Source organism: Anabrus simplex, chromosome 13 (genome assembly GCF_040414725.1).
Source record: "Anabrus simplex isolate iqAnaSimp1 chromosome 13, ASM4041472v1, whole genome shotgun sequence".
Lineage (NCBI taxonomy): Eukaryota > Metazoa > Arthropoda > Insecta > Orthoptera > Tettigoniidae > Anabrus > Anabrus simplex.
Window position 1 is genome coordinate 51,856,426 of NC_090277.1, and position 12,864 is coordinate 51,869,289.

At 40.5% G+C, this 12,864-nt stretch overlaps 1 protein-coding gene and 1 pseudogene across 1 annotated transcript; both read left to right on the plus strand.

Moving 5' to 3' along the window:
• Positions 1 to 12,864, plus strand: part of LOC136885020 (uncharacterized) — a 54,554-nt pseudogene that overhangs the window by 18,427 nt on the left and 23,263 nt on the right.
• LOC137502922 (cuticle protein 21-like) lies at positions 8,685 to 11,078 on the plus strand. Its single transcript, XM_068230126.1, has 2 exons — positions 8,685 to 8,696; positions 10,512 to 11,078. Exons 1-2 carry the CDS (start codon positions 8,685 to 8,687, stop codon positions 11,076 to 11,078), a joined length of 579 nt encoding a protein of 192 aa, XP_068086227.1.

Consider the following 12,864-nt stretch of genomic DNA (forward strand, 5'->3'; position numbering starts at 1 on the left):
CTTTGATAAGGTTTCGACACGACACTTGCACAGATAAACGGCGGTGAGATTTCGTTCCGGGTTTTCCTTTACTCAAGCAATCATTTCCGATGTTCGAACTCTTTTCGGATAGTTACGGTTTTTAGGGCTTTGAAAATGAAGAAGCAATCCAGAAAGGAATGAGGCAAGGCTGCAGTTTGTCCCCCTTACTTTTCAATGTTTACATAGAACAGGCAGTGAAGGAAATCAAAGAGGAATTTGGAAAGGGAATCACAATCCAAGGAGAGGAAATCAAAATCTTGAGATTTGCCGATGATATTGTTATTTTATCTGAGACTGCAGAAGATCTCGAGAAGCTGTTGAAAGGTATGGACGAAGTCTTGCGTAAGGAGTACATGATGAAAATAAATAAGTCCAAAACAAAAGTAATGGAGTGCAGTCAAAAGCAGGCAGGTGATGCAGGAAACATTAGATTAGTAAATGAAGTATTAAAGGAAATAGATGAATATTCGAAACAGACTTTCAACCTATTAAGTCGTGTTACGTGCATTTAGTACGTGTTGAAGGGATGTTAAGCACAGAACAAAAATGGCTAACCAGACACCAGTTGGATCCGAACCCACAACCTCCCGATTTCGCGTCGCTTGCTCTACCAATTGAGCTATGGTGGCCTAGAGCAACCGACGCGAAATCGGGAGGTTGTGGGTTCGGATGCCAATGGTGTCTGGTTGGCCATTTTTATTCTGTACGTAACATCTCTTCAACACGTACTAAATGTACGTAACACGAACTAATAGGTTGAAAGTCGGATTCGATTACAATGCGGCCGTGAAATTTCAATATTCATAGATGAATATTGTTACTCGGGTAGTAAAATAAGTAACGATGGCAGAAGTAAGGAGGACATAAAATGGGAACTATCACAAGCAAGGAAGAACTTTCTTAAGAAAAGAAATTTGCTTACTTCATACATTGATATACGAATTAGGAAGATGTTTTTGAAGACTTTCGTGTCAACGTGGCATTGTATGAAAGTGAAACATGGACGATAACGATCTCAGAAAGAAAGAGAATAGAAACTTTTGAAATGTGGTGTTACAGAAGAATGCTGAAGGTGAGATGGATAGATCGAATCAGGAATGAGGAGATATTGAATCGAATTGGTGAGAAGAGATCGATTTTACTAAATATGACGAGAAGAAGAGATAGAATGATAGGACACATCCTAAGACACCCAGGGCTTGTTCAGTTGTTTTTTGAAGGAACTGTAGGTGGTAAGAACGGTAGGGGTAGAGCAAGGTATGAATATGACAAGCAGATTAGAGCAGATGTACAGTATGATGCAATAGTTACGTAGAAATGGAAAGGTTAGCACAGGATAGAGTGGCATGGACAGCTGCTTCAAATCAGTCTATGGACTGATGACGCGAACAACAATACAACGGTTTTTAATCGCTACAGAGCCCGTTTCACGTCATTTTGCCACTAAGTTTTGGATTGCAGACTTCGTTGGAGGATTTTCCTAAACACTCCCAGTCTTAAACTCCTGTGGAATAATGTATCCCAAGTCCGTATTCGCCATCTATATGATCGAATGGATGCCAGATTGAGCGCCTGCATTGCCGTCCATGTAGGATACAGCACGTACTAATACGGATGTTTCAGCAAGGATAGACACCTGGTACCTCAGTACCGCTTGAGATATTGATCTGAAAATGTAATCATTTCATGTACTCCAAATGCACTGTTTCAACAATAGAGTAGTTGTGAATTGGAAAACTCTAAGAGGGTGTACTAATTTATTTTCCAGCAGTGTAAATGCCACACCTTTACAATCACTTGTTGTCCAGGTCTAGTAATGTACATCGTATCCGATGGCTAGGGTTCTCAAAATCAGGAAAGCACAAAATATAATGATTAAATCGCATGGTGGAATAGATACATCTCCAAAAATATTTACAAATTTTCCCTTGTAACTTCGGTCACTGTATCGCAACAGTTACTTTTTGAAGTAATCAAAAATGGAAAAAAAAAGAAAAGGGAGAACAAGGGGACAATGGTTGAATGAGTAAAATTAACCCTCACAGGACCAAGCTGACGATATATCGTCAATGCTCGTACTCGCGAAAAAGATCGACTCGCGATATTTCGTCGACGAAATGAACAAAAGTAAAATCAATACATACACCCGTCCCGCGCATTTAAATAAACGCCCTGGAGAATGCCATCTGAAATATAAAACTTGCAACATCTAGTGCAAAAAGTTTGAGTATTTCTCAACAGATGTCGCTACTATAAATTTATGTTGTGCCCTCTGGTGTGAAGATAAACTATTAAAATTCTAGAGTAATTTTGGATGTAAAGGTTTCCTAAAATGGAATGTTTAGTGTTTGTTTTATGATTTTTAAAAAATTATCAACACTTCTATCTCTGCCCGTCAACTCAAAGCGTTGGCCAGTCAAAACTTGTGTACGTTTATTGATTCACCAGTGATAATATTTTGATATTTATTTGATTATGCAATGAGAATTGGGGGTGTTTCAGGGCCTCAGCCCAGAGTTTTCTGGAACTTTCCCCTCAGCTATAAAAGCTGGCACATTTTCGGACTAGGCTGTCTTAGTGATCGCTCCAGTCTAGAACGTGTTTGTAAAGCACCTCGTCCATCTTCGAGAGGTCCACCAGCTCAAGGTAATGGCAGTTCCAGCTTAACTATGTGATAGTCTTTGAAAGCTAGCTGGAGGGGAAGGTTTCAAACCTTTAGTAATGTAACTTTACTTTCTAAAAATGTAAATTTCAAACAAGCCGAAAGAACTTAATCGAAATCAGGGAATAGTGAGTGAGGTACCCTATCGTGTTCCCTCTCGACTTGATCTTGAGGTGACTATGATTTTGTAACTTCTGCAACTTAAATATTTTTCCCCATCTAGTCACCATCTAGTCAGAGGCTTAGCCTCGGAAACGTCGGACCATGAGCCTAAATAGGGTTTTGTGCGTTTAATGTAAATTTTAAGGAGTGCAAGTCTTCGCCTCCTCATCATTTTGATTTTCGGTCCAGTAATTTAACCTTTTGTTTTTACCAAAGACCTTGTAGTATGGGTATGTGTTATCCCCGTTACAATCTATGTCATCCTTTTCATGTTAAAGATATCAGACTGTTGTGCGTATAAGACAGTGAATACTGTTTAATTTTGTTAAATGTAGGTTGTGCCTTTGATAGGCCCGGAAAGTGTGAATTTTCGATAATAGATTCCTAAGTGTAAAATTTATACATCAAGGACGCTCTTCCTATTAATGTAAAGGTTGAATGGTGCCCTTGGAAAGCTGCAATGGTATAATGTTTGGAGGGTATTCTCCTATATAATTTCGTGGAGCAAAATGTGCCCTTGTCATTTATAATATTCTAATGGGCTGAACCCTTAATGTTTATGCAAACCTCATAGCATATCTGTCGTGCAGCTAGACTCTACTGTACTTGTCACTCGCTTCAGTAAGTTTGCATTCTAACCTATTACTGCATAAACATCCGGGACCTATATCATCATCATTAACGACCGTTATACCTTACAGCGCTCAGTCTGCAAGCCTCTGTGAACTTACTAAACGTCACCACATTCCTCTATTTGCAACTAATGCTGTGGCCTCATTTAGTTCTACACTTAGTTCTACTTATTAAGTAAAATTAATGTGGCCCTTAATTCAAAATTCATATATTCTTTCATCAAATCACCCTGTATATAATAAGGTTTGTCCTAAAAGTGTCATACAATACAATTTTGTGAGTTTGCTCAGGGAAACGCGCCCTGAAGTGATACGTCTCCTAATCTCTTTGTCAGAACTTTGGAGACGTATCACCTTAGGGCGCGTTGCCATGAGCAAACTCACAAAAATATGGCAGAGCAGAGCAATCACAAACAGTACAAGGATTAGACTAGTTGATCCTCTTGTGTTCTGTGTCTTCCTTTATGATTCCGAGACCTGGGCCCTCAAGGCAAGAGATAAGTACCGTATCGACGCCTTTCAGATGTGCTGTTTGAGAAGGATTGTCCTTGTACCTTGGACGGAAAGAAGAACTAATGCATCTATTATTCAAGAACTGAATATCTCCGAACGTCTCTCCTCTCGCGTCATAAGGAGAATCGTCCAATTCTTCGGACATATTGTAAGACGTGATAGTGAAAATCTGGAGAAGTGTATCATGGAAGGTGGAAAACCACGAGGATGAAAATCGAGTAGGTGGATTGATCAAGTTCTGCGTACCACCGCTCTGACTCTTCAGCAGGCCAGAGAAGCTGTACATCGTCAAAGTTGGCGCCGCGTAGTGAAGAATATTGTGTGAAGTCAAATGGGGTCACGACGCTCAGCAATGAGTTACACGACTCACGAAGATGATACAATATTAAATGTAATACCGAAACGAAGTCTCTTTCTGTGTTAGTAAAACAGAGTGAGACGTAAGCAGGTCCCGGTTGTTGACAAGAAAACTTTGAACTGATGCATCAAACAAATTGTAAACGTATACAAAGGGCCTAAATCCTGATCGTGGCTCCCTGATTATGGAAGTGCATATTTATTAGGTCATTTTTCGTCAACTCTTATGCATTATTTTTATTTTCCGGGCTTTTTTCAATTTAGCATCATTATTTTACAATTTGCACTAATTACATGATTTTTAAAAGTAATTTTTCTTAGTTCAGCACTATTATATTTATGCAGTTACGTTGGTTAATCAATATACCAGAATAATCATCCGAGCTTTCAATTAACGGAGATAGTGGGCTCGAACCCCACGGTCGGCAGCTCTGAAGATGGTGGCTTCCCATTTTCACAGCAGGCAAATCATGGGGCTCATGGCAACTTGCTTCACTCTCCTAACCTTTCTCCTATCCCATCGTCATCGCAAAATAAAGTAGAATACTCAAACTTCAAAAGGTCTGGCAATCAGTTCAAAAACTGCGAAATAAAGTAGCCTTCTACAACTCTTATCGGTACTCTAAAAATCATAACTAAGGCACTACAGTACAGCGTTGGAACCAGAATCTCTTTACGCAAGTAAAGGTCTAGTTTTGAACTATAAAGTAGTGGTAGTACCAGAAAGAAGAATCACGAGAAAAATCTTCGGACCAATGGGAATTAGGAAGTAATAAGGAAATATACCAGGACATCTCTATCTATATATAAAATAACATGTCCTGACTGAATGATTCATCATCGCCGAGCCAAAATTACTGGACATATAGAAACGAAATTTTGGGGATACTTTTATATTGAAGCGTAGGTGCTCAATAATGGAGTGATTTTGGTTATACCGTTGCTAAGGGGGTGAATTGTTTAAATGAATATATCTATGTCTCGAAAACTTAAAGCCTACAGGCGTAACAATAGGAATTTGGGATCTCCATTAAAAATCAAAAACACGTGTTTTTTTGTTTTTGGAAAATCCAATTAATCGGGGGTGAACAGGAGCGACAAACGGATTAAAAAAGTATATCTACAGCATATCTCAGAAACGTAATATGTTACTGACGTGAAAACTAGCATTTTTAAACTTTTAAAAATAAAGGAACATGTATTTTTTGTTTTGGGAAAAACACTTAAGGGTAAAAAGGACTGAAAAGGAGGTTGAATTTTTATTAGAATACTAATATCTCAAAAATTGAAGAAGTTACAGACGTGAAAGTTGGTATTTAGAGTCTCCTTTAAACAATAAAGAAATACGTACTTTTTTTTCGTAAAATCCACTTAAGGGGGGATGAAAGAATTGAAAAATTAGTTGAATTATTTGTATGAGGACACTTATATCTCAGAAACAAAAGATGTAACAGACGTAAAAATTGGCGGTTGGAATCTCCTTTAAAAATAAAGAAACACTTATTTTTGTTTTCGGAATGTCCGCTTACGGGGAAGACGGCTGGAAAGGAGTGAAGAAGAAGAAGTTAAATTCTTTTTATGAGGATACTTATATCCTCAAAACTGAAGATGTTAGGGACATGAAAACTGGTATTTAAAATATCCTTTTAAAACAAAGAAACACGTAATTTCTTCGGAAAATTCACTTAAGGGGATAAAATGAATTGAAAAAGCAAGTGATTTTTTAAAAATGAGTACCGGTATATCTACAGTATATGTCAAAAAAATTTTACAGACATGAAACAATACAGGAACATATGTTCTTTTTGTTTCGGAAAAGGCGGATGTAAGGAAGCGAAAAAGAGAGTTGAATTTTTTTTGTGAGGATACTTATATCTCAAAAACCGAAGATGTTACAGGCGTGAAAATAGGTATTTGGAATCTCATTTAAAAATAAAGAAATATGTATTTTTGTTCTCGGAAAAGCCATTAGGTGGGGGTAGAGGTGGGGGTAGGAGTGGGGGTTGGGGAAGCACTGATAAAGGGGTTGAATTATTTTTATGGGGAAACTTATATTTCAAAAACTGTAGATGTTACGGACGCGGAAACTGATATTCGGAATCTCCTTTAAAAATAAATAAATATGAATTTAAATATTTTTTTTCGACTTGAGGGAAGACTCTTTCTCACGTGTACAGTTGTAAGTCGCATGGTAACCTCAGTAACAAAAGGTAATTCGACAAACGTGGTTTACAAAGAGTTTCTGAGGTAAATGAAACTCAATTTTTCGGTGAGGTTTTATACTTTAGGGATTTTCAGATAATGTCCAAGTACAGCAGCGAGAAACGATTACTTTTATCAAATTACGAAACCCACGGGAGCGAAGCGGCGGGTAAATATAACGGAAACAATACGAAATAGGAGATTGTTATTTTTTGGACATATCTACAGAATGGATGATGACAGATTGAGGAAACAGAAATGCAAGTCCCTTTGGGGGAAAAAAAATCAACAACGAGTTGGATAAAAGAGGTGACGAAAGATTTAGAAAGAAATATAATAAGAGAGGAGGAAAGAGAGATTAAAAAGAAAGTTTTAAGAATGAAAAGGAAACCCGGTCAAAAGTGGTCTGACGAGAGACGAATAAAGCACAGTGCGATGATGAAGGAATACTGGAAGGAACGGAAAAGGAAACAACAAGGAAGGATGAATTGAAATTGACCACATCGTAAAGAAGAAGAGGAAGAACAAGAAGAAGAAGAAGAAGAAGAATTAGATGAAGGGTGGGATGAGACGCGGTGGCCTTACCACTGTAGTAGGTAAAATTATACATTTCAGTAATGTGTTGAAATGCCCGAGTGTTAGTTTCAATTTACAATGTGCGAGATATGTGTGTTCGAGTGTGATTCACTTCAAGTGTTAGAATGCCAAAGATAAAGCCATCTAAAGCTGACCACTTAAGGAAAAGTATTTCATAATTCGGCGAGGACATGTCTTTTGCAGATGATCAGATACCTTTCTGAGAAATGAGCGAAGTGAAAGGAAAAAGAAATTTAGCATTCAGCAACATGTAAGTCACGACACACAAATGGTATCAAGAATATCAGTGGACTGCACAATATCCTAATTACGATATGTAGATGCTCAGTTATTTTACTTGTCAGAACTGAATTTAAAAATGAAGATTGAAATATTATTCTCAGGTGTTTCTATGGGCATCTAACTCGCGTGAACCCAGCGGGATCTTCGCTGTGGCAGGTAGAGGGAAGGCATTCAAGAACTAGTGAATATCTTCGGTCAAGCAGGATCTGGAACAACTGGGGATCTTGCATGACCGCCCACTTCTTCGGCAAGCCATCCACCGGAGAATTTTTCCAACGTCACTTACTAGTAGGAAGAATACAGGGACCAGCAGACTTACACTATGTGGACGGAAGAGAAAACAGGCAAAAAATAAGGGAGTACTAAAAGAGGAGAATACAGAAGGCACAAGTGACGAGAAGATACTATTATTATTTATTATTATTATTATTATTATTATTATTATTATTATTATATACCAAATGAGTTCGTCGTGCGGTTAGGATCACGCAGCTGTAAGCTTGCGAGCGGTAGATAGTGGGTTCGAACCCCGCAGTCAGCAGTACTAATTAAGCCTTAATTAATGCTACGGCCGCTTCCTTCCAACTCGTACCCCTTTCCTATCTCACCGTCGCCATAAGACCTATCTGTATTCGTGCGTTGTGAAGCAACTCGTTAATATACATTATTTGCTGACATTTAATAGTTATATTCACTAAATTACGTTAATGTGGAAATGCACAAATTTATTATTCCGGGGAAATACTGTACATATTTTCCTTCACATTTTGGCGTCATTTCCTCGCTCATTTTATGTTAGTTTTGAGAACATATAGGTCGTTTTTCTGGAGCCTAGTTATAGGCATGGTACGAATTCAGCAGATATAAGCCACGCGCAGTTCCCTGGACGTCGGCGATTATTCCGGAGAAAGCTGCCCAATCTTCTAGCAATCTGAAGGAATTTTTCTGTTGCCTGAATGGCCGATCATTCTGGAGTAGAATATCTGCAGTCTGCCAAGTCCCCACTTGCCCTTCGTATCGCATTCCTTACGCTACAAATCAAAGTCGTTGCAAATGTGCAAGTGTGGTGAGATCGCGATAGCAATGCGTTGGAGGTCAGTTTCTAAATCTTTTGGAGGGCAGGTGATCACGTGAGCGAAATGAAGCCCGGAGGCGGAGGGACAGTCGGAGCTTTCGTCACTTGAACAGAATAAAAGCGCCCCGGTTCGCTCCAGACAGCATCAGTTGTTCACGATCAGAACACCAGTTCACACACAATGGCTTACAGGGTAAGTGTCCAGTGGGAGTCTGCTCTGTGAAGTTCTCAGCGTTCGCGTGGATACGTTCTCAAAACTACACAGAAGAGAAGGCAGTCGTGAAAACTTCGAAAGAAGAAGTTTGTGCTAGTGTACACCAGCTTCGACAAATTATCAATCGTGACTTGTGAGAATAACAAGCTTTCTGCAAAGGAATTAGTTCAAGCGTTAGTGTAATTTACTGTGATAACCGAGCGTTGAAGTCTCCAACTTAGCCCGAGCGTTGCAGTCTCCGAATTTGATCCTTACTGCACTGAATAATCACTACGGTATACACTCAAACTGACATACAAAGGAAAAGACGACCTCAGAATCGTTGATAATTATCTTCCCTCGAGTATGGATTAAAACCCGAGGGAGTTATTCGAATTTTTCAACAACAGAGAAAATTCCATTTGGAACTCCATAGCATACTCCATCGACAATAAAATTATAATAATCTCTGGTGACACATTTGCGACGAAAAGTCAAAATCATTTTCAACGACGAAATTTAATTAAAAAACAACGTAGCTCACCCTGCATAATTGCGATACATCTGCTATCTGGCACAGAGTAAAATGGGATATCCAAATTGTTAGGCTGACAGCGTAAAAGAGATATATTAAAATACCTGTACACAGAATATGAGGCCATTCATCCTTCTCCTTCTTACCATAATGAGGAGAGTGCTTAGTTCCATTACGGTTATTCACGCCTGCAAGGAAAAATCTTCATAACCGGCAATTTAGAGGAAGAATTCCTCGGACACAATTTTAAACTAGCCTACTTAGTAAACCTCATTATTACATACAAAAGTACAGGCCATGAAGGACCTTGGAGGTGTGGTAGGTAAAGGCAAAGGGATTCACTTTCCGTAACTTCAGCACCTCCACCCGACTGCCTTTTCTCCTAGGTAATCACTTTTATTGTAGGCTGAGTGAATCTCAGGGCCGTGTGGTGCTCTAGAAGTGGAAACTGAATTTCCTAAATGTTTCGACTTCCGGACGGGGAATTGAACACACGTCCTTCAAGCATGCCTTTACTAGACAATCGATAGTGGTAGAATAGTGTTGATTATCAATATGAAGGGGCGATAGGATTCAGTGCTTTCTGAGTGACGATCTAGCATGCGTTGTTATTGCTCTCTTCCACAAATTAATTTAGGTCAGATTCAAGAATAATTTCCATAAGTAATTAATGGAGAGGCCAATGGCGCATTTGCAAAGGCCATTCGAGGAAACGTTTACTGTCGTCCAGATTTAACTTAACAGTAATATATAGGAATTAGTTTAGGCAGACACAAACATGTCGATCTGCAAATAATCTCGAGTCATTCATTTTAAATCCCTTCTCAGCATAGCATACCATTACGACTATACGTAATGTATTCATCGGTAAAATCAATGACAGGAAAAAAGAAACACCATAATTATCCTTGTTTTATTTGTTTCAATAGGAAAAGCTACAGTGTTTGTTTGCCGCCGTAAGGTCCTTTGATTGTAAGCTTTGATCTTTTGGTTAAATGATACACATCCACTTACATAAGAGAAATAGGTATTAAATGAAAAGAAAAACCTAATCGAGTTTCTGCATAAGAAATACCTTCCAAGTAATTCTTAAATGTGGCCACTGCACGGCTTCACTCGATACTTCGTAAATCAGCGAACTAATTCATAGAGTATTTCTTGTTCCACACGGAAATAGCCTACTCTGCTTTCAATAATTTCAATTTCCATTTCATGCTCTTTGCAATTAACATTTACCACAGTGTTTAAGAAGAACGATTTCATGTTAATTTCTTTTACAGTTCATCGTTCTCGCCGCCCTCGTGGCCGTCGCTAAGGCTGGCATCCTCGGCGCTCCCGCCGTCTACGCCCCAGGTGCTCCCCTGGCTGCCCGTGCCTACGCCGCCCCCGCCCTCGCTCATGCTCCCGTAGCCTACGCCGCTGGCCCCGCCCTCGCTCATGCTCCAGTAGCCTACGCCGCTGCCCCAGCTGTCGCTAAGGTCGCCGCTCCCGTCGCCGTCGACACCGACTACGACCCCAACCCAAGCTACAGCTACGCCTACGACATCCAGGACGCTCTGACCGGAGACTCCAAGGGACAGCAGGAGAGCCGTCAAGGAGATGTTGTCCAGGGTAGCTACAGCCTGGTCGAGCCCGACGGCACCCGTCGTACCGTTGAGTACACCGCTGACCCCGTCAACGGATTCAACGCCGTCGTCCACCGTGAGCCCGCTGTTGTTGCTAAGGCCGTTGTTGCTGCTCCCGCCGTCGCTAAGGTCGCTGCTCCCGTCGCCTACGCCCACCCCGCTGCCTACGCTCACCCTGCTGCCTATGGTGCCCCCATCGCCGCTAAGGCTTACCTTGGTTAAGCTCTGTTGCAAATAGAACCCTTCCTTCTTTCTTCCTAAAATATCTGTCTATTTATTTGTATAAAAATAAATACAAATGAATATCTAATTACAAATTTATTTTTATGTCTTCCCCTATTTTTCCCAACATAATAACCTTCACCCTACTTCCTTACCTATTATACAATGTTCCCAGTTTGAAAACAGACAATTCTACTCCGTACAGTGGATGTCCACTTACCAGCCTGTCGGAACCGGACCCTTGGTCAGATAATAAATATTATTACATCACTTCACAAATCAATAAATAAACTGTCACAAGCTACACAATGAAATATTTACAAGTTTACAGACATGCCATTCATGCATTCTATCGTCTCTGGTGTGGCACCCAGAAAGTCTGCGAGGGCACCAGAGACACTCTTCAATAATGTTTTTGACTGTCTGCCTTAGGAAGCTGCACTTACATTCAGCTATAAGGACCTTTCCCCTTTTGAAGAGTAGATCATCACATCTGCTATGATTGGATCGTATCATATTAAGTGCTGACTACGTACTGCGAGATAAATCTAATTCCTGGGGCTAGTGTATTACGCAGAGAAATCTATGCAACAGCGGAAATGCACTGTTGCACCACTTTTTTATCCAGCCCTGTTTAAGTTTTAAATTATGCTCAAAGACGTTTTCCATGGTAGACGTCTGGAGCCGAGCCTGCTGATTTCTGTACCTAAATGGACGGTTAAAATAAAGGACGTATCCAGCAATGTACACAGGACGGTCACTTTATTATCAGTATCTACCCAATGACGGCTTGGTTCCCTTTCGCTGGCGATTATGGAGTGCAAACTTCGGGCAGAAGAACGTCGTTCCTATCCAATACAAGCCACCACCGCTGCAGCACCTCGTTACTTGATAGACATTTTTTCGAAGCATAGAAGCAGCTTTCAAACCGCGTAGCATCAAATCCGAGACATGTTCGATGGTTGGGGGGGGGGGGGGTTACAATCCCAGAAATTTAGGGGCCATGGCAGAGTGAACAATTTATTTTCATGTTCCTCCAACCAGTTAGAGACCTGAGCCCGTTTTCACGATGCACTGTGTTCTTGCAGTATGGCACTGTTATCGGAAAAGTATTCTTGGAGGTATGATGCTGTTGGCTGACAGGTTTCTGTAGTCTTCACCACTCAAAGTTTGTGGTACGATGATCAATAGCACTAGAGCATTCAAGGAGGCAATAATGAAGGCCATCACACCACCACAAACAGCGTGTAGAACGCCCTGGATACCAACCACCTCATGCAGTTTACGCGAGATGCGAAATCAGCCTTCAGCATGTTGCGAGAGGAAACGGAACTCGTCACGCCAGACAACGCTTTTCCGTGTGTCCAAGACCCAATGACGCCACTCTTGAACATACGCGGAGCGTTGTTAGTGATGATTTGGTGTAAAAACTTGTTGGTCTATGGTTCCTGGACGCGAGTCGATGCAAGGTATGCAGCGTGATCTTTGTGGAAACCAGACGCATCTGTACGCTGTTCAACTGGTGAGCCAGGTGTTCCACTGTGGAATGTCGTTGCTGTTACATCAGTCGTGATACAGAACACTCACCTTGTGACATTGTCAACACGTCATTGGTTACGAACTGTCGAAAGATATGAGACATACAAAGTTCATTTCCAGTAACGTTCAGCATTACAAATTATTTAAACAGTACATACAGTCGCTCCAAAAAGAAAATTTTGCAAAAAATGGGAGATAACTCCAGGAGAGGAACAGATGTCCTCCAAAAGCCGGACGTCAGGTCACT